General features: G+C 42.2%; 1 protein-coding gene across 1 annotated transcript in view; it reads right to left on the minus strand.

The window, feature by feature from the left end:
* dph5 (diphthamide biosynthesis 5) overlaps positions 1–22,580 on the minus strand; it is a 43,609-nt gene extending 21,029 nt beyond the window's left edge. The window contains exons 1-2 of the mRNA XM_062452222.1: positions 22,284–22,580; positions 14,487–14,611 (exon numbers count right to left, since the gene is read on the minus strand). Coding sequence (XP_062308206.1) covers positions 14,487–14,611; positions 22,284–22,418 — 260 coding nt within the window. The 5' untranslated portion in view covers positions 22,419–22,580. The remainder of the gene's footprint in view (positions 1–14,486; positions 14,612–22,283) is intronic.
* Positions 22,581–23,521: the final 941 nt, after the last annotated feature.

Below are 23,521 nucleotides of genomic sequence, written 5' to 3' on the forward strand. Positions count from 1 at the left end.
TATTGATTAGGATGTCGTGATCAATTGTATCAAATGCTGCACTGAGATCTAACAGGATAAGGATAGAGACTTTATTTGCATCAGAGTTTAGTCTGACGTCGCTAATTATTTTGGTGAGAGCAGTTTCAGTACTGTGATATTTCCTGAAACCTGACTGCGAGACTTCCAGGATGTTATTTTCTTCAAGAAAATAATTTAATTGGACTAAAACTATCTTTTCCAGTACTGTAATTTGCAAGTAGACTGTTATCCAATTTGGGTTTCTTTAATAGGGGCTTTACAACAGCTGTTTTGAAGGCATCTGGGAAAACGCCAATTCTAAGGGATGTGTTTATAATCTCTAGCACCGGACCTGAGACACTATCAAACACTCGCTTAAAGAATGTTGTGGGTATAGGATCAATATCTGAGGTTGTGGAGTTAGATTCGCTGACAATTTTGGAAAGTTCACTAAGTGTGATACAGGTAAATGTGCTCATGGTTATGTTGCAGAATCTACTGATGTCAGTTTCGACCCCACTATTAATAATACTAGCTCTGATCAAAGTTATTTTGTTCTTGAAGAACAAAGCAAGCTCTTCACATTTAACTACTGAGGATGGAGGTGGAGCAGGGACAGTGTTTAGCAGCTGGTCAATGGTGGAGAAAAGAACTCTGGAATTTCTGGCATTTTCTGTAATAATGTTGGAGAAATATTCTCTCCTTGCTAGACGGATGGTTTTGTTATAGGTGGTTAGTGTATCTTTGTAGATATTGTAGTGGATAGTGATCTTTGTTTTCCTCCATTTTCTCTCTGCTGCACGGCATTTTCTTTTCGTTTCACTAACATTTTTATTTCTCAGCCATGGGGAGGTTCTGCTTGTGCACTTCTTTTTGGTTTTCAGTGGTGCAACAGAGTCTAACACAGATAATAGTGCATCATTGAGGTTCTCTACCATTTCATTCAGAGAGCAATCATGGTTAGTCGGCTCATATAGAGCAAATTGTTCAGAAAATTTCATCATAGCTGTATCGTCTAAATATCTTCTATGGACTAAGAATTCTTTTTTGTTTTTTGTTAGGATAATTTCCACATTAAAAAGTATATAATGATGGTCTGAGAGGGGTAGATCAGTTATTGAAATATTATTGATATTTAGTCCAGTTGTTATCACTAGATCTAGTGTGTTTCCGTGTCGGTGTGTTGGGTCTGTTATGTGTTGAGTTAGATTGAAACTGTCAAGGAGATTTAAGAGCTCAATAGTTCTTGGGTCTGCTTTTTTATTTACTTGGATATTTAAGTCTCCATTTAAAACTACTTTGTCATATCTAGTGACACATAGTGATAATAGTTCAGAGAATTCTTGTATGAATATTGGCGAGTGCTTGGGTGGCCGATATATAATAACAAAAAGTATTGATTCGGTTTTGAGCTCTATAGCAAGATATTCATATGATGTGAATTCACCTAGCTCAGTGATTTTGAACAACAGTTTAGAGGAGAAAATAGCTGCGACTCCTCCACCTTTTTTTGATGTCCTAGAAACTTGGTGGAATCTGTAATCGGGCGGACACGCTTCTATCAAAGTTGCTGTTGCCGTGTCATTGTTTAGCCAGGTTTCTGTTAGACAGATGCAGTCTAAGTTGTTTTCTTTGACCAGATCATTAACTAGAAATGTTTTGTTATTTAGTGATCTAACATTTAGAAGGGCCAGTTTCATCTGTGGGGTATTAACAGATAAAACAGGGGTAGATAAATCTGTTGGAAGAATATGGATAGTTCTGTGACTTCTAACACTAGTTTCAGGTTTGTAACCATGCATTTTACCATGCCATTTTCTGTTTGTGCTGATGACCGGTATGTCCAATGAAATAGCATGGTGGCTGTCCTAGCGTAGCTTTTCTTTGGGAAAGTCTCTGTCACTGAGCTGTTCCATCACAAGGGAATTCATTCGGGGGGTGCAGATCTGTGCAGGGCCCATGTCCTTGCAGGAGGCTGTTTGAATGTTCTGTTCTGTTCCATGGGAGGTTGTTTGGGATGCGTCAGTCAGCTTAGACACAACAGGGATAGGGAGAGAAGCTTGATTTGTGGTCAGGAGCACGTGATTGATATTTGCTGTTAGTAGTCGAGATCCTCTACGGTTTGGGTGGAGTCCGTCAGCTTGAAAACGGTCTGCACAGTTCCAGAACACATTGAAGTTGTCGATAAATCTCAGTTTGTGTGTCAGACAGACAGATGCCAACCATGTGTTGAAAGATAGTAGTCGACTGAAGGCTTCTTTTCCTGCGAGGAAAAGAAGTCCTTGGTGACAGTCCCATCTCTGATGAAGGTAGAAGCGGCGCTAGGCCTCTTTGGTTTAGCGCCGAGAGAAGGCCATGACTCATCCGGTCCAACGGCCGGTGGAGAGAAAGCTGATTCCAAGGGTGGCTCATTGGCAGGTAGCTTAGCCTCCGGGCTAGGTAGCATGGAATCTATAAAGTCTTCGGTCTCTCTGATATCTAAGAGGGTTCTGACTCTTAGCTCCAGTTCGACTATCCTCTGAGTAAGTTGTTTGCAGTCATTACAAGCCATAGTTCTACAGGGAACAAGCTTAAGTTTGCTTGCCTGTGGTCAGTCTTGGAGGGCAGCCCAAAATACTTCTGTTCTCCTTGGGCTTCAGTCCTCTTAGGTTGTTCCTTTTTGTAGTATTTGATTTTGAGTAATATCTTCAAAAACTATCCAAATGATTGAAACTTCAGAGCATTTCTCCGTGAATAACTACACAATACGATAGAAGCCAAGCAGGGAAGCAAGCAGGGAAGGTCAGGGGGAGGAGAGGGAAAGAAAATGCGACTGCCTTCGTTGAGAGCGTAATCCAAAATTGTGTGTGTATGATACTACTACGATAACTGTGTATGATAATGTTCTTTTGCAAGTGATGATTTGAAAACAGACAATTACTCAATCAATTAACACATACTACTACCTTATGAATATGCCATGGGCATACAACATTTAAGTTTGCTTTGGTCATTTTAAAGTATAACCTTTATGTTTTTCAAAGTCAGTTTTTTAAATTTAACAAATGATTTGTTTTTTGTTGTTGCCATGAGCTAGCCAACTTTCTATCAAGTTGTATCAAGGTGTTCTGCTGATTATTTATGAAAATAAGTAAAGGAATTGCAACAGAGTTTGACTTTTGGGGCAAGTATGACCAAAAACTTGACAGCAACAACCTCAGCGACAAGGTCAAAGTTCAATACTTTTTATATATTGGATAACTTCCTAAAGCTTCAAACTATTAACTAGACCAGTGGTTCTCAAACTATGGTACGCGTACCACTGGTGGTACGTGTGCCCCCTTCTAGTGGTACGCGGAGGAATCTCCGAAATATTTAAAGATCCTGTAAAGTGGACCTGGAAACGAGTTTTAAGTTCGCCACACCACAGAATAATGTGTTATTAACTACCCATCCAAATTCGAATTAAAAAATAACACCGACAAGTATGTTAAATTAGGCTTTGAAATCGTGAAAAAATCAGCAGTCTTCTCTGCTTGAGACTGGGGGGGCGTGTCGCCTCAAGGATCTGAAGCTCCGCCCCTCGCTGCCTAGTGCCTCCGACCCAGATAATGGACGCTATGTCAAGCCGAACAAAAACGTATAGAATTAGAATTTATTTGTTCAATGAGTGAAACATACAGATGCATATAAATGAAATGTTCCCCTGAGCTGTAACAGTCAAAATGGACACCAGAGACAGCAGACAGTGAGCTCTCCAACTAGGCTACTTCTAACACATTAGCTACCATTTCACCAAAATACCATCATTCTACACCGAGTAGCCTAATATCAATTTAGCGGTTTGCACTAACTCATAGCAGAGATACCTCTGGAAAAGTTATATAATCTAGTATAATTATAACAAGCACACAGAACTGAGTGATGAACTGCTGGCGGCGGTGGATGGTCCAGGTGCGACCGGAGGATGAACGGCCGGAGGAGCGATGCTCGGTACGGCTCCGCGCTGCAAGAGAAGCCGTGTGTTGGTGAACCCCATCTGTCTCTGGTCCATGTTAAAACTGTACGCCGTGAAATGGTCAGTGGCGCAGAGGCGGCTGTTGGAGTTTATCCGAAGCTTTCCATGAGCGTGGCGCTTCACAAAATCTATCCACCTATTTTTCCTTTCATTATCAATAGGGAACTTAAATGGCGTTGCAGCGCAGCTGGAGTTCTTGCATCCAGGGAAGATGCAGTTGTGGGTGGTGGGAGATATCCTGAAGCTAGCTAGCTAGCTGATGTAGGCTACAATAACAGTACAGCAGGAGGAGCCATTCAGTGATCTGACGTAGATAGGGCGAAATGACGTAGATAGGGCATTTTTTGGCTCCGCCCATTAAAACCTGATCTGAAAATGGAAGAGAAACTGTTCTTCGGTTTAACTCCACATTTCAGTGTGACAAAGTTTTAGCGCTTTGCACATGCTTTCAGGAACTCATTTCACATGTATATAAATGTACTTAGAAGCAAAACATGGAATTTACTTTACAGGATCTTTAAATACCGTAACCATGATATCATTGAAATGTGATTTTAAAAAGTTTTTCTTTCTCTATAATATTGTTTCTAAACAAAAATACATGTTGGCACGCACTACTATCAAGCGGAGCTGGTTCATGCAGGGGGACGCGAGACATAGCGCCTCATTAGCAGCGCGTCACTAGCAGTGCGTCATATCACGCAGTAGCGGCACACCTTCTTAGCAGAGCGGGCTATTTAATCAGGATATCACTGCACTCTGCTTTGTTAGTGCGACACAGGTTGCTTTCTGTTAATCTGCTGGGAATGTATGTGGCCGTGATTCGGCGGGACAACGTGGGGTATGTCTGTTCTGCGAGTAGCACAGCGTTTCCGCAGGGTCTGCCCTGTATGTCTACGTGGTCATCGACTTGTGGCCTGGTCCGTGGATCTGGAGTGGTTAGCCGAGCATTGCTGGGCTCGGTAAGTTGGCGTGTTCTGGTGCGGGTGTTTCTCCTTTCCTACTGGGCTGTGCCGTCGGCCTGTGCGTCGTTTGTTTTGGGGATGTCTCGTTGTTATGGTATTGAGCTAGCACAAAGTTCTTGGAAGTCGCTTTAGACAAAAGCATCTGCTACATGAATGAGTGTAATGTAATGCGAGGGTTTTTATCGTAAAACCAGATAAACCTTTTATGGTTGGATAAATGTCGAAACAAGGGATGTGGTGTATAATTGTATGATCGCAGTATTATCCAATGACTGTATAGTTCGAAGCACTGGAAACTGTTAAAAGCAGCCCCATTGGAGTCCATTGAAGCTGGGCTTCAACAGGGGAATGCACTGAGGCTACGGGAATGTATGAGACGGAATCAGTCAGTCGACCTGCTACTGTACATAGCTGATTCCGAACGAACTCGTCTTCGAGATGAACGTGTCTAACTAATTTGAAATGTTAACACAATAGTGAATATTTGACCATTAAATGTACATGTTAGGGGAAGCTGAGCTTCCCTAGACTCTTTAAGGAATCGCCGCTGATCTGGGGAGTCTGACAGGGTTACAGGGCCCTGGCATTTAGCTTGATCTGCCTGAACCTGTCTGTTCGGCAATATCGATCGGTATCAGTCAATCGCAGGGCAGGCGTGGACGCTGCATGCCTCGGGTAGGCTGTCTCGCCGACGCGTCAGGTGATGTCTTAAACAGTCGCGGTGGCACCTGTCGGGATTAAATAGCGATCGCGGATGTCTTCTATGCTCTTCTGGCTTCAGCGTCGTAGCATGTGCATTTCGACATTCCGTCCGAGTCCTGTGTGGGTCAGCTGGACGGGTGCAAAGTGCATTCGTGCTGCACCTGCCGGCCAATTTTGTGTCGTTTTGCGTCCTCGCACCGGCTCAGTGCGTTTCATTGTCGTTGCTCGGGCATCTTAATTTCGCATGCGCATCGTCTCACGGCCGGTCATCGTTCCCGTCTGTGGCCGTGGCTAAATCGGTTACAGCGCTGCACAATCTCGTCGTGGATGAGGGTTGCAATCCGATTGCGTTCTGGGCCGTGCTCTGCGGGCATCGGGGGGTGCAACTTTGGCTCCCTGGCTGGTACATTGTGTTGGGGGTTCGATGCAAATGAAGGGATCGTGGCTCGCTGGAATGCAGTTCGGCGGGCAATTGCAAGCCACAGCACTGTTCGACTGAATCCCACTAATTGTACCCCACTTGTCATAGGTTAGTAGGGGCAATATTATTCTTCGGTTTACAAGGTTGGTATAAGTTGTAGGTGTATTAGAGGTTCAGTAGGCCTATATTGTATTGGATATTATCTGTATTTAGGAGGTTTAACTATTTCGCTTAGTTAAAATGTAATCTATGTTCTGTGTGTACTCATGTTATGCCAGGTTGCTTTGCGTTGTCTTGTCCTGAGAATTTCAGGGCCCAGTCTGACCTGTTGTTTTGTGCATCTGACAAAGACTTGAATGTGAACTGTATCCTATCCCTGAAGCTGTCTGACGTGGGCTAAGCTTAATATGGTTCAGGAAGAGGATCGTTGTGTCTTGTGATAATGAAGACACAGTAACAATCATCAAGGGCATTAGATTAACAGTAGTGAGACGTTTTACAAGCTGGACGTGCATCACGGGCAAATGTTTGTGGGACGCATTTCTTCCCGGGTTGGTTAACAACGTAAGTGATGTCACATTCCAACCTTGACCTTTGCACATTCTCACCCTAGCGACTTAACCATAGACACACGCATACTTAACATAGTACTAGTGTGAAGCTGGTGCGGGTACTCTTGTTACATGGCATATTAACTCTGCTTTCTGTCACCTCTTTACATGGTGCAATACCTCCACTGTATGCATTCATCGACCGCAATGAGCGAGCATCTGTTCGTCAGCGATGCCAGGGAAGCATGACTACATAACGGTCACCGGGAGGCTTGGAAACCTGTGCCGGCGCTGTGGTCCGGACCCTAAACAATGTTGGCATCTCAAGTGGTCTCAGCTCACCGCTCAAGCATTGGGTCGTTGGTCTGCAACAGTTCAATGTTACATTAGAGCGAATGCAGTGATGTTATGGGAGGCAGAGGAGGATGGCGTCCACCGTCCCTACCTCCAAACTACCTGCATGCTTAACCTGTTTACGCTCCTGTTTCGCCCGCGAGACAAAAATGCTGCCTCCCCCTTCCTCAGTTACTACGCACTAAATTCTAAAAAATATATTTTTTAGACGCTACACATGTTATACATCGTTGGAAAGCTACGATTCTTGTGCTTCCATTGAAATAAACCAATTCAAGATCAAGTCGCAATAGCAAGCAAAGTCAACGTCTTTTTCCGGTGAACATTCCTTCAACAATGCCAAAGAAAAAAGTTGTACTCACCCTAAGTTGTTCAAATAGGTCCAGGTGTGCAAATCATGCCATCAAAACTTGATCTGCGTAAGTCCCAAGGGTTCAAAGTATCTAACCATGTAAAGTAATTCGTCCAAATACAATGTTTTACGTTCATGAATAGCCATTATCCTTTGTTTCATTATGCAAGTTAGCCGACGGAAGAAACAACTTGTTCACATAAAAGTGTTATTTTCTCCGATTTATCAACGGAGTATTTACAAAATGAAGGTCTCAAAATGTCCGTTGAACCCTCCCCTTTTGATTGACACCTTGTTCGACCCAATAGGAGCTTCCATGCCCCGTTGACAGCCCTCTAAAGCCAACTAGGTCTGTGCGTCCTGCCCCCCCCCCGCCCCCCCCCCCCCACACTCGTTCTAAACAAATTTCTCGAACTGGCTTCGACTGGCTCTGAAATTAGCTCGTTAGCCTTGTAGCTGACAGCTAGCTGAAAATGCCAATACCTCATTTGTATGCGTCTGTGGAGCCTTCAAAATAACAGTCGATTGCGCAATATGGTTGACAGAATCAGTGTTCTTTGTGCGCCAATCCTTGGAATCAGATAAAGCACTCCAATGTGTTCATGCTTCAGTTTTTGTGTTTCAGTATTACTAATTAGGGATTTAGCTATTATATATGATATTTCTAAGTACCAGAGATGGGCCAGAGATAACAATTATGAAAAATAATACCTTTTTATTTGACCTTGACCTTGGTTACAAAGGGTCATTTTGGAGTCTCCAAAAGACCCTTTTAGAAAATTCCTGGATGTACTCTTATAAAAACATGTGTCAAATATGAATATATTGTGGTATTATGTTTGACTTTTGATTTGAATTGGGTAAGGCTTCAACCTGTGGTCCAATTTAGTCTTCCAGATAATACCTACCACCTCTAGGCCTCTTCAGGCCTCTGTTTTCAAAACAAAATCTAGGCGGAAATAGAAATTTTCACTTTCCTTGTGTTCAAGCTTCTATTACTCAACACTAGAAGGACTGACAGGGGTCCTGACAACAGGGGACATAACTTCAGAGTGTCAGCTTTCAAAAGAGATCATTTACATGCATGTACTCCAAATGGTTCAAGAACAGCTTCCAATTTACTTTGGGTATGCTGTTTAGGCGTTTTCAGGCAAATTTAACAGGAACATGAAAAGGTTAATATGTACAAATTAATGTTTCGGCAGGTGGCTGGCCATGCAGGCACGGCAGCGCGTGGAGCGTCAGGTGAAAGTCACCGTCAACGTTGGGACGTCGAAGCAGTGCCTCTGGTGGTTGAGGCAACGCATCAGGTGGTATGTCGAGGCAGTGCCTCAGTTGGTATGTCGAGGCAGTGCCTCAGTTGGTATGTCGAGGCAGTGCCTCAGTTGGTATGTCGAGGCAGTGCCTCAGTTGGTATGTCGAGGCAATGCCTCAGTTGGTATGTTCGAGGCAACGCCTCCGTTGGGACGTGAAGGCAACTCCTCCGGTGGGATGTCGAGGCGTAGACTCGCACATGTCCACGGTGGTTCGTAAACGGGGCAAGTACGGGTAGCCTACTCCTGTCGTGATATCACAGATTAACTCCTCTTTCTGTTCCCTCTCTGCTTTGGTGAAATACCTCCGTTGGCGTTCATCAACGGTAATGAGCGAGCCCATGTTCGTCACCGATTCCGGGAAGCCATGACGGGTTACTGGTTCACCGGCCGGCTTGGAATCCTGTGCCGGCACTGTGGTCTGGATCCTAAACTGTAGCTACACGGCGCACTCGTTGGAATCGGAGCGGCTACGTCTGCGTCTCAAGTGGTCTCATCATCGACGCTGAAAGTCATGGGTTGTTGGTCATCTGCAACGGTCATGGTTACATCAGACCAAGGCCGTAGCCATGGAGTCAACATTGGGGGGGCCCAATTGCGTGCGTGGTTGCCTGTCGTACCGCACATTTATATTTTCATATCAATATATTGGGGGGGACATTTTGATTGATAATACAATTGATATGTGTCCCCCCCCCAATATGTATTATGATTACGGCCTTGCATCAGACTGAATGCAGTGATGTTCTGGAAGGCCAGGAGGATGGCTTTCACTCTTCCAACCTCTAATAACGTTCACTCTTCTTCTTGTATTTCAGGCTATGTAGTCACTCACGCCATGTATAGGTGTTCAATGCTTAATAAGAAATGTTTTGTCTGGTGGCTGGCCGGGCGCGGGTATGCAGCAGCATGTGGAGCGACAGGTGACATGGTCACCATCGAAAGTTGGGATGTCGAGGCCGTGCCTCAGTTGGGATGTCGAGGCATGCCTCAGTCAGTAATCACGTTCATTCAATTTCAATTCATTCACTATAGATGCAGCTAGGGGCACAGTGCTCTGAGATACGATGCTGAGGGTAAGTATGGCTAACACGACGCTCATCTCATTCGAATTATAGAACCACAACAGGGGCACCACATACACACACAGCAGTCTCATACATTTGTCTCGCCTGGCATGTGGTTTTGTGTTGGGGAATGCGTCGCTGCTCTCTGCTCCGAGGTCGAGACGGTGTCTCCGTTGGGTGCGGCAGGGAGCCGATGCAAGCAGAACCATAATGCCAAATCAAGTGTTACAATCATGTGTTGTACCGTGTGAAATAAAGTATCAAGTAATACTATACTGAGTCCTCCTGCCTGAACCTGACGGTTCTCGGGTAGTGGCGCATGCAAACATCCACGATAGTTACTGCGCGAACTGTGTGTAGCTCAATAGGGCAGGGCTCCAGACTGCGACCAAATGGTTGCATTTTGCGACCAGTTTTGAGACAGTGCAAGCATTGTTTACAAGCACGACCTACACATTTTTTTTTATTGGGTGTGCACAACGTCAGCACACGTTAGCAACGACGCATAAGACGTCCTAGTAAGACACTGATATCAGCGAGCCCTCAGCATTAGTACCGTAGCTAAACGTCTTGGAAAGTTGAGGCTATTTTTCGCTAGGTACCTATAAACCTAGCTAAAAGTCTAGGAAAGTTTAGGCTATTTTTCGCTAGATTCCTACAAACATGTCTTAATCTGCCAAACCAGTGGGTTTCCCTTTGTTCTTTTGGTGAGCAGTCTCCCAAGCCCTTCTCATGGAGCCGAGCAGCTAAATACTTATTTAGCATTAGCGTTGTTAGCTACTGTATCCCTGCCTATGTTTGCGCTGTTGCACTCAGCAAGTATCGTGTCGTGGTGTAGGAGGACTGTTCGAAAAGCGCTGCATCATACATTTAAGTCATTTAGCTAAGACTTGCATGTACAGTACGTAATGTCACATTAAATGTATTTAAACTCAAGTTTGTGTGGTGCGTCGCTGTATATCAGTTACGGACCCATCTGCAACCGACGCAAGCACACCCCACAATTTCCCCAGAAATTGTACCATCTCTACATTAATAATTGCATTGCAGGTTGATATAAGGTGTACCCCTAAATGTTCTGCTTGCGCTCCAAAAAATTCAGTCAGGGGCTACTGTGCTCCTAGTAAAAAAAGTTAGTCTGGAGCCCTGCAATAGGGTAGGCTACGCTACTGTATATTAACGTTGGTCATAATGGTGGTACTTGGAGAGTCAAATATTTTCTGAGGAGGTACGGGGTGTCAAAAGTTTGAGAACCACTGAACTAGACAGTCTGTACTTCTTCAATAAAGGGTTTGAATTTGAATGATTTATCGTCACATATTCAGTACTGCGCATTTTACTGACTGTGCAGCAGTGGCGGAACTAGAGTTTTATACATGGGGTGGCCAAGGCTACTTCAGGGGGTCCATAGTCCAGAGTCTTGGGTCACTGTTTTCATTAATATATAGAGTATAATCTGGGTCTATAAGTTATGGAACATCCAAAATATTTTTGGGAAAAAAAAATCAAGCACCAGGGCCTTATAATAGCATTTCTGTGTTACAGAAATAACACAGTGCATAGTTTATTCACAAAACAAAGTTAATTTACACACCCAAAAAACACACACACTGACTTGACAGGTAGCAGAAATCAAGCAGAAATGGACTTAAAAATAAATAACTTGGTGCAACATTACAACTTTACAGTATAATATGTATGTTCATATATATTATGTTAACTAATAGCAAAGAAAAGTTTTGGAATTGGCCTAAACAAGACAAAATGAAATCTGTGATAAGAAACCCTTTGGATGTATAATTTTAGAATGTCAGTGTACAAGCTAGTACACAGTGCAGGTATTATTATACCTACTAATACAGACGTAAACACAATGTTAGGCTAAATTGGGAACCGATCTCTCGTCTATCTGATTACCGTATTTTTCGGAAAATAAGCCATATCGTGTACAAGCCGCACCCCCTCAGAATGAGCACTTTGTGTTTGTAAATCGGAGTATAAACCGCACTGGAATATACGCACTTTGAAAGCACACAACGTTACCGTTGCGCCGGCTAACGTTGAGCGGACCAATGCTCACGATTGATTACTTGCCATCTAACTAGACAACATTCCCAATCAGGATGAACACTCAAATTATCTAAAGACCATAGCATGACACATTTAAAAAAAGAAGGAACAACAATAATAGAACTCCAAACAATGCTTATTTAACTAAGCCAATGCCCTTAGTAGCTTTTCAGCTTGCCGCAGGGCATTCTGGGTACCAAGAGCAATACACGAGTGCCCCTTGGAACATGACGTCACGTGAAAACTATGACTAGGCGATCTTACAGCATTGTGGTATAAGTTTAGCTAGCTTGCAAATCTTGAGGATAGCCTACTGTAGCCATAGAGTTATATTACTAGAGGCAGCTACTTTTGTCTTCCAAGATGGCGTCCCCATTCATTTCTATGAAAAGTGCGCAGTGAGGCAAGCGAGAGCGCGAAACCGGACCGCGCCATCTTTCCAGTTCCGGCTCTTCCGGTCTAGCCTTAAACAGTGGCTCGCTTTTTTCCTAGCTCCGAGACTTGTGCACGCTTGCAACTAGTTGTACAGTCATACTTTGCAACAACCAGTCGCAAACTTGTGAGCTGGAGCTAAGGCATTGCAGAAAACTGTCAAAATGTGGTACAAGTCCGATCAAGAAGCACAAGTGAACTTTACGAAAATCAATACTATTGGTACTGTAGTATTATGCGTTGTTCTTTTTGCTTCGTGTTTTTAGTTTGACTGCTTAAGTATTGTGTCGGATTAAAGAAACTGTAAACTTGAATATCTGGCTCCGTCGTTGTTCTAGCTCGGCAAAGCAAGCTTAATTAAGCCTATAGGCTACCTATGTTACTATTATAAGGATGATGAGTGTTGCTTACTATTACTAGCTTATTGTTAATGCCATCGTTGTGGGGTTAACTGAGAAAGTTCTAACAATATAACGACCATAACAATATTGGGGTTATCAGACATGATTTATTAATCTTCGTCTTTGAAAAAGCTAGTAGTATGAGCCAGGTTCGAGAATCGAACAAAAATTATTGGGGAGATAGTTTTGTAAATGTTTACTGGAGTTAATAGAATAAAAACGACCGGAAGAGCCGGGTGCCTAACCGTAAATGCAAGACAGGGGGGCGAGGGGTGGGGGTCTGACTGTAGCAGACCTTTCGGACAAGGGTGTTTTGTCCCTCGGGAGTTGCCGTAGGCTTGATGTTGAAAGCATTACGTGCAATCAGTGAGGGCTGTTCGAATGGCGATGTCAAGAAGAGCAGTGGTAAAATACAAGTTATGAAAAGAGACCGCATCCGTGTCTTATTGTCCACACGATCATATCCAACTATATCTAAAACAAACTTACAAAGAGCTTGGTTACACTACGAAAGTTGAATTAGTAATTAGTTAGCGATGCTAGCGTTATTTTGCTAGCTAGCCTATAACATTTCACTGGGTCTTGTAGCCGTTTGATTAACTGAAATTATTATGAAATGTTATGTTCTAGCCATTTGCCTACTTTAGCAAGTCACTGTATTTCCAAGCCCTGATAGTGTAACAGACGACACAGTAGCCTAAATAATTCCTCTTTCAAGTAGCGTTAAGCTGTTCTTCAAGTGTTGAGCATTAAATTAGCTGCACGGTCTGTAGAGATCTTGAGACAAAGCCACTTTTTTGTTCTAAAACCAGATTATAAACCGCTTCAAAATATAAACCACACAAGCACAAGAAAACTGTAAAATCGAATGTAAGAGTACAAGCCGCGGCTTATTTTCCGAAAATTACGGTAGCCTACTGACTGTCTCAGTTTGTCTGTTATTGGAGTCGAAGTTCTAACATTAACTTACACAGCTAGGCTAATCAACATTCGTTAAATGTTCAGGAAACCTAAACCCAATGCAAACCTTAAAACTTACTTCAAATATTATGCCTTTTTCAATCGCGAAAAGAGCTTGTGGAGCTGTGGAAATATTCTCTATTCTGCTGTATGTTCTTCTTATTCTTCTGTATCTCGCAACAAACGTCTCTCTCCGATTTGAAAAATGCACCGCAACGCAGCAAAATAAATGCTTCTTTGAAAAAGAGGTCAAATGAGATGTCAATCAGAATCAATTTTCCAGTAGCGAATTAAATTTTGGGGTGGCCAATCAGATGTCAGGGGTGTCCAGTGCCACCCCGGACACCCCTCTGGCTCCGCTACTGTTTGGAAAAGTGCACATATCTGCCCAAATATTATTTCACAGAACCATTTAGGCTAGGGGTCCCCAAACTACGGCCCGCGGCCTACGCATTTGGATTGGCCCTCTGAACAATGCCAGATACTTTTTATTTTTTATACATAAAAAATAAAAAAGTTCACACTGATTATGATGCATAAGTCAGTAATTGTTTTGATATCAATAGCAATGAATATGAAAAAAGGTCATTATGATGGTAATAATGCTCTTTTAATAGACTATATATCCCTTGATATACGGATGTACGGTGCATAACAAAATAATAAACTAATCTAGCATAAAAAAACATTTAAAATCATAATAAAATCTCCACAATAATACTGGTAGTCACTCCGGCCCATGCAATTTTCAGTTACAGACCGACTCAGCTCCACATTAAAGAAAGGAAAAAATGTCTGGCCCTCGCAGAATAAAGTTTGGGGACCCCAGACTTAGGCTATCCAATTTTACTGTATTAAAATTAAATAAGATACACATTAAGAAGGAAATGGCTTAACTTACCCAAAGGGGTCTCCAACTACTAGAAATGCAACATCATTGACATTAGCCCCTTTCAGAATATCATCCGCTTCCTGTTCCACCATATCCCTGTCTGCAAGTATGAGCTCCCGTCCATAGTACTCCTCCTGAGTTTGAAAGACAAGAAATAATGCGTAAAGTGTATTATTTCTTTTAAAACATACATGTGCCTTTTCAACATTCTTGACAAAGGCACATTAGCGATTAGACAAATCCTTACAGTTTTCAACTTTGGTTGTGGAAAGTTCTGTTGCATTGTTTAGGATTTGTTTTTTAAGATTGTAGCAAAATATGCATCACCAGTGTGCCAGATAGCTAGACATTGCACAGCAATAGCCGTGTTCACGCACCACGCAGAATTGTATTACAAAATTGAAAGGGGGAGAGGGTAGTTTGAGGGGAAAGGAATGTGGGGCTGGGAGAGGGGAGGCAGTCTGTTACAGAGGTCACATCCTGCTTCAAAGCATTTCACCCTCGTTTATAAAACGAAAGACAAGGCCATGGTACTCATCAGCATTCGGTCCATCAATGGCCACCCTGCAGCACGCAACATTTGTGAGACGGTTTTTCAATGGTGTTTTCACCCGTTGAAAATGTAATGAAGAATGCAATGGTTGTGCTATCAACGAAAAATATCAACAATCCTTGGTTGGGGCATATAGTGTATATTGCAGACTACAAATCAGGTAAACTTTATTTAGCTTGAGGGCAGAGAACAAGCTCCAAACCAAAATACTGACATTCATTGAAATAGAATTATAATTCTATATTTCTCTACTTAGTGCAAATGACACTCGTTACCCAACCATGGCAACAGCCAATTGAATTTGTGCAGTAAGAAATACATATACTCATTACTGGGTTTCCCGCAGAAAATGTGTTAGTTAAGGTGGTAGGGTGGGGTTTGCTGTCAGACCGGGGGGGGGGGGGGGGGGGGGGCTAGTTTGTGCGATCAACTAATGCGGAGAAGGGAGACTGGCGTTGGTCACGGTTTGAAATGGAAGAGAGAAAACGAGACAAAAATCCTCTAAATAAAACCCCTGCCTTAACTTGTGCTGCGGGAAACCCTGCATTAATACATAGAAAATAAGATGGATTTAATTGGAAACTTACCTCAAAAGATGATACAATTTGAAGGCCAGCTGTCTACCAGATAATGTCGGTAGAATCAGGTTCACCCATTTCAACCATTTCTCACGCAACACCTTGTATTTCTCACGCATTTCAACCATTTATCACACTGAGAAGTAAGGGATAACTTGTCCCGCTATGTCCAATTAATTGACGAGGTGCTGAATTGATAGCATTGATAGCAGTTATACAGTTAAGAACCAGCCAATCATAAACATCACCACCAGCTTGGATGTGTTGCAAGGTAGCCATTGATGGACCAGACCAGGAGGCCCTGGACTAAATGGAATGCATGAAAAGGTTTTACTTAATCAGGGTTTTTCCTAGCTGGAAAATGTATATTTGAATTAGGGGTGGAACGGTACACTGAAGTCCCAGTTCGGTTCATACAGCGGTTCAGTCATCACGGTTCGGTACAAGTTCGGTACAACGGAGGGAAAGGCAAAACAAACCAAGTTCCTCTACGAGTGAATACGGCGCATTGAAGATGACATGTAAATTCGGATTGCGTCAGTAATTTTTTGGGCCCCATTTGTATGTGTATCTAATGGCTGGTTAAGCACTGTAGGGAGGAGAAGTTGAACAGTTTTTTTTTGTCTCGTTCCAGTGATTGGCACACCTGGGTGATGGTGTCGGATCATTTTTGTCATTTAGCACACGCCAGATGCGTTATATATGCGTTAGCATGTTAGATGCATTTCCACTCACATACCCCACAACCAGTGATGTGCGGTGATGTGAGTAAGAGGCTAGGCACTTGAATTGGAAAATGTGTCCAGACTTTTGACTGGTACTGTACATGTTGAAGAATACAGGATCGAAGTGCGCAAGTGAGTTTTTCGCTTGTCGTCCGCAGTGAACTGACAGTAAAAGCACTGCTTATTCTACTTTTTTTGTATTTGATTATGTGTAACTGCTACATTGGTCATAGTAACGTCTAAACAATTGGAATAACACACATATTGCATATATAAATCACAAGAATAAACAGTAAAAATACAAGTTCATTAAATAAAATGATTTAATAAAAATGTTTACGTTTGAATTTTGGCAGGGTAGGCAGTGCCTACCTTGCCTACCCAGACTGCACGTCACTGCCCACAACTGCTGAACAAGGCCGACACACAGTGCGTGTCTTATCCACCACTCTCTCGCCAGTACTACTGTAACTGAATGGGAAACCGAAGTTTTCCCAAACTTGCAATCTTAATCTCTCGTGGGTCGCCACCACTCACCAAACTCGTCCTTACTGCTGCTAGATAGCCTATCTCTGACTCACAGCAGCGCCAATCAGAGCTTCAGAGCTACAGATTAGATGTCCCTAAAGAACACGAGCAGGGCTGGACTGGGACAAAAAAATCGGCCCTGGCATTTTTGGCGCAGGCGGCCCACACCCACCGTGATCGGTCAGACACATTCCCTGCAGACAGTCCTTAAAGAGGGGTCTCAAGACTTATCTGTTGATCTTACACTTAAATAATTAATTAATTCTTAGAGTTATGATTTGTATATTTATGGTATTTTATAGTATTTTTTATTATTATTGATATTTGATATTGTATTGCCATTATTGTTATTATTACTATTTTGCTTAATATTGGCTTAGCAACTTTTAAAAACTGTTTACTGTTAATTTTAACTATTGTACGATTCATATTTTGTCGCTTTGGACACAAGTGTCTGCTAAATACAATAACCACAACCAAGGAATTTTACTGGTATTGGCACCGACTACTGCATTTTTGGTATTGTGACACCCCTATTGAGTACTGTGAAATTTCACTGCTTTTGGTATTGACTACTGACATTTTGGTACTGTGACAACACTACAGTGGAGATGCATGTCTTTACAGAAACGCCTGGCCTAACCAAAAATGTGTTTTGGTTCGTTTAAGTGCGCAATGGCTCTTTCGCAGACATTTTTAACCCTTTTTTGCACCCTTTTCGTTAGACCGCAATTTTGCTTTACTTTGCCTAAGAGAATTGCCCACAATTCACAGCGTTGTGACGTGAAACACAAGGGTTAACAGGGGAAGCCCGGAAGGAAGGAAAAAAATCCAGGCAAACCCGCCTCATATGAAAAGAAAGAAGAATGTAAACAAACATGTATGGAAAGAGGAACCAACCCTGATGTACACATAGGCTTGTTGGAAATAAAAGTTAACATGTTTACAAGTTTAAACACAAAACTCACAGATGGTTAAAGATCCTGTAAAGCAAATTCCATGATTTGCTTCTCAGAACATTATGTACGTGTGAAATTAGTTCCTAAAAGCATGTGCAAAGCGCGAAAACTTTGTCGCACTGAAATGTGGAGTTAGACAGTAGACCAGTTTCTCTTCCGTTTTCAGATCAGGTTTTAATGGGCGGAGCCAAAAAATTACCTATCTACGTCATTTTGACCCATCTACGTCAGATCACTGAATGGCTCCTCCTGCTGTACTGTTATTGTAGCCTACATCAGCTAGCTTCAGGATGTCTCCCTCCACCCACAACTGCATCTTCCCTGGATGCAAGAACTTCAGCTGCGCTGCAACGCTATTTAATTTCCTATTTAATGATGATGAAAGGAAAAATAGGTGGATTGATTTTGTGAAGAGCCACGCTGATGGAGAGCTTCGGATAAACTCCAACAGCCACCTCTGCAGTGACCATTTCACAGCGGATAGTTTTAACATGGACCAGAGACAGACAGGGTTCAGGGACACACGGCTTCTCTTGCAGCACGGAGCCGTACCGAGCATCACCCTCCCGGCCGTTCCTCCTCCGGTCGCACCTGGACCATCCACCGACGCCAGCAGTTCATCACTCAGTTCTGTGTGCTTGTTATAATTATACTAGATAACTTTTCCAGAGGTATCTCTGCTATGAGTTAGTGCAAACCGCTAACTTGATATTAGGCTACTCGGTGTAGAATGATGGTATTTTGGTGAAATGGTAGCTAATGTGCGAGAAGTAGTTGGAGAGCTCACTGTCTGCTGTCTCTGGTGTCCATTTTTACTCCTGTGTTACAACTCAGGGGAACATTTCATTTATATGCATCTGTATTAGCGGCTCCCTGACGCCCGCAAATGCTGTACAATCTCCCGGAAATCGGGGATTTTGTATTTCGAGCGAGCGAGAGACTGTCCAATGGTCATTTCTGGTAGAGATAGGTGCATATCGTGCGTCCTGATTGCGTCTGGGGGGTATGGGGAGCTACCTCCCGGAAATGAATCTCTGCAGGTTGGTATGTCTGTGTCGCGCGATTATTACGCCACTCAATATGTTGCGGAGATGTTTGAGTATTAAAAAAAAAAAAAGTTTAGTTGAGCGCGGAGGTAGAGGAAAGGCCATCGGAGAGACGTTGTTGAGTAACGTTGTTCTCAAACACATGGCGGAGGCAGAGAAATCAGTACGACCCAAGTCATCCAAGCTGTGGGAGCATTTCACACTAAATACATCGAAACAGTGTGTTAATTGACCGAGGTGAAGTTAGTTTCATATTCGACATTCATCTCACATTCGGGAGACGCTACTTTGCAGCATCACGTTAGGGACCGGGTGAAAAAAAAACATACCATTTAGAAAAATGTAGACTTTTATAATATTTTTAGGAATATAAAACCTCAAACAGACACCAGAATATCTTAACAATGTCTGGTATACTTCCACAGCCTTTATTTTTTCAATTAAGTTTTAAATAAAATGATAGAAAATCACTAATCTTTGAAAATAGCTTAATCCTCGCAAATCTTAACTTTTTTCAAAATTGTGTAAAAAAATCTTAAATATACACCAGATTATTCTAATTAAGTCTGGCCTACTTCCACAACCTTTCAATTTTCAATAAAGTTTTAAACAAAACTCCAATAAATTGCTCATCTTGGAAAATAGCATTAAATCTACGCTAATATTAATAACTTTTTCAAAATTGTGTGCCTGTTTGTGCACACTGAAGATTTTTTTCACTGTGAATTTGCACTGTCAGTTCTGTTTTTGAATAAAGGGTTGGAAATTAATGCTTTTTTGTTTTTGTTTTTTTATCCAATTCATCGATTAATCGAAAAAGAATCGACAGATTAATCGATTATTAAAATAATCGTTATTTGCAGCCCTTATCTGTATGTTTCACTCATTGAACAAATACATTCTAATTCTATACTGTTTTGTTCGGCTTGACGTAGCGTCCATTATCTGGGTCATAGGTAGGCAGCGAGGGGCGGAGCTTCAGCTCCTTCAGGCGACACGCCCCCCCAGTCTCAAGCAGAGAAGAGTGCTGATTTTCTCAACAACATTACTATTTTGCCGATAATGCAGCAAAGTGCTGTCCCATTCCAATTTAAAAGCATTTTGAGCCCTTGCAGCCTCTTGCACTCAATCAATTACCAGGTGATGTCAGGTAAGTCTGTGAGGGTTCAGGCAGAGCCTGTTTAAGGAGCCTGGCCACTCCCTATTAAGCCCCATTGTACCGAATTTTGTTGCAGTTCCACCAGAGTTCCACTGGGAGTAATCGCGGTCAAGTGCAAAATGATTGGGAGTCTATGGAGCTAAACGACTAAATTTGTCTCTCACCTATTTGTCGTTGAGAAATCTCCGATTTGATTGTAGTTTTGGCATGTTCAACTTGGATTATAGATCGAAAGTTGAATGAACGAGTACTTATGTCCTTTCGATTTCTTACAGGGTGAGTCGTTGTTGCCCATAATACGCTAGCATTCTGCTAATGAATGCTGATTGGTTAGTGAAGGTCTGACTACGACCAGAGATCCCGCTTGATGGCATCCGAAGTGGAATCAGAATGTCAGAGCATTAGCAAAATTAGCAACAACATTAGCAAGCCAAAACTCTTTCTAGCATGTGTATTGACAAGGAGAGCCTAACCTGTCAGCTGTGTTGTCGATGCCTCGAGAGAAAAAAGGAAGTGACCAGGGGTCTCATTTATAAAGCTTGCGTACGCACAAAACGGGGCTGAAAATGTGCGTACGCCACTTTCCACGCAAAGGTTGTGATTTATAAAAAACAAACTTGATGGGAGAATGTGCGGTCCTCCACGCAAACTCTGACCCTCCCGTAGGCCTACGCACATTTTGGAAGCAGTTGGAATTGGCGACGCAGATGACCGTACTGTAGTCAGACTGCAGAAAGTGAATGTGGGAAGAACATTACTCGTAATATTTATATATTTTGTTTTCCTTACACACGTTTTTTTCACTCGGTTTCATAATTATCATGAAGATTAAATCCAGCAGTGTTATTTGCGCTTGTACTGATAATTGTTCCATAAACACCTTGTACAATCCAACTCAAATTTTAAATCAAAATTCAGCGCTGTATGTCTCACCATCAGATTGTCCACTACGGGATGTAGGAGGGGGAGATGCCCTAGCCCGACTGCATGGAATACAGGATAACATCACATATCCTACCTTTAGATAACTGCAGAACACATTGTATAACTAAATATATTTCTTTAATACTGTGCATATATCATCATATGTCATAAACTGGAAATACAGTCGTTAAGATCCCGCGCAATCGCTACACTCTACGTCATCGTTATCAGTCCAGACTTCAATAGACTACTTGTTCATAACAAAACACTTTTGTTTTCAAATTGTATCTCGATTTGCGGTATCACTGGCACAGTTGACGCCACTCGCACTGTTTTTTTTTTATTGGTGATCCAACGGCCACCAAATAATGTGGTTTTCGGGCCTCCACCAATAGGTTAACAGTGTCTGAGAAGTTGTCATGCGCCATGATTCACCGTGAATAACAATCGCATGCCAGGGTCATTAATATACAGGATTAGCATTCATGAGGTGCTTTGCATTGACCATTTATGGTTAAAAATGGGCGTGTTCAGGGCGGGGTAAAATGCAGATTCACGTACGCACACTTGTGGGTAGTCTGTGATTTATAAAGGGAACATTGCTTACAGGTGTGCGTACGCACATTTCTTTTTGGCGTACGCCATTTTAGGCTTTTGGGCGTACGTACACTTTTAGTAAGAATCCTACGCACAGTTTTATAAATGAGACCCCAGAGCTTGCCCTAATGCAGCATCTCTGGCCGTACAATGTGTATGACGTCATTGACATTTTAAAAGGCTTTGTAGAACAAAAGGCGACATTAAAAAAAATCTAAAACCCAGCAGTGTATTTTTGCCTTCCCTTTCAAATTCAACATTCAAATTACTAGACAAAGTATAATATTCTGAGAAAAGTGGATTTTGAGGGGTATAGCTCCATAGACCTCCATTCATTCTGCCCTCGACCCTTAGCGCCCTCATGTGGAACTAGTTGAACTGCAACCAGTTCAGAACCTAGAAGTTTCCCGAGAGTGGCAGTTCTCCCAATATTAGACATTCTCTGGTTCAGGGCTTAGGGTTTAGGGAGGATATTGGGGTTGGGCCTTAGAATCATTATTCTCTGCACAAATTTATCCAAAACTGGACTACTACATTTTGGTGCCATAGGTCTCAAAACGGGTGGAACGTTTAGAAAAATTACCCAAATACGCCCAAAAACTAGTTTTGACAGAAAAGGGAAATTGTTTTGTCTGTCCACCCTGTTTCAATATACTACCACATTTCAATACCTACATTGAGAGCAACGTTAGGGGGGTGTGGTTGACGTAACTTCGCATTTCGGAAATTGTACTTACCAATTTATCCTTCCCAACCGTTAATATGGACGTGTAGGCTTCCAAGTAGACACGATTGCATTTCTGAATAATTTCTAGTCCCTTCACGGTGATGTCTTTAGCATCTCCCAATCCAAGCCCGATGAAATAAAACATTGCAAAACAATGTCAGTGTGGTGCCAACATGTACAAGTTTCAAATGGTTGAGTTTGCAAGACAACACGTCGTCAGCTCTTATTAGTTGTTGCATTTAACTAGCAATATGTTGTCTCTGTTAAAAAACACATGTGAGCACGGGAAAGCTGCTTCTTCGTTGGATTTAGTTTGTGGGTTTTAACCAGCTGAAGGAGCATAGACCGCCACCTACAGTTTGATTTGGAACAGCATTTGTGCTGCGATTGATGACATGTCCACAATAACACAAGTACAGACAAGTACGCATACTGAAATGGGCCCTTAGAAATTGAACAGTACTTGGGCTGCGATTGATGACGTTTCACAAGTCCACAAGAAGACAAGTACAAATGGTCTGCATTTATATAGCGCTTTTCTACCTTAGCGGCTCTCAAAGCGCTTTACAATGTTTGCCTCTCGTTCACCCATTCATACTCACACTCACACTGGGTGGATGACGTGACATGGCAGTTTTTCTTGTCTTCAGTGTCCAACATGTATGAATAAAAAATATATTTGCCAAAAACCTTCTCAATATTGTGCAGAACATTATGCTTTATGTGAACACACTCAACATGAAAACAGTTCATCACTCATTTTTTCAGAATTTTCAACCAAACATAACAAAACTCATATGGTGTGACTGTCCGGCACTTGTTTCTCAAAGTGAGAACCTGAATAAAACTAAGAAAAATACATGCCAAAATTCTCAAATAAATACAGAAAAATAATACAGATGTCTATTTGTGAGCCTACTCTTTTCAAAGTCCAAGCATAATGTTTTGAGTCAGTTCTAATCAAAAAGATTTTGTCACTAGGGATGCGTATTGCTAAGATTTTAACGAACAAAATCTATGCTGCTTTGTTATAGCTAGCATGTTGTTAGTATGCTAATGTGTAGCTACAAGACTCAAGGTTGTGCTAAGTGCAGAAAACATCATATGGTGTGACACTTCATCATATGGTGTGACATGTCTGCCTGTCACGCCATATGATTTGATTGTCACACCATATGATATGAATTGTAATTTCCTGCAGATATAACAATAAATAACAAAGTCCAATGTATGTTTTGGGTTATTTGG

Source organism: Osmerus eperlanus, chromosome 26 (genome assembly GCF_963692335.1).
Source record: "Osmerus eperlanus chromosome 26, fOsmEpe2.1, whole genome shotgun sequence".
NCBI classification, from domain to species: domain Eukaryota; kingdom Metazoa; phylum Chordata; class Actinopteri; order Osmeriformes; family Osmeridae; genus Osmerus; species Osmerus eperlanus.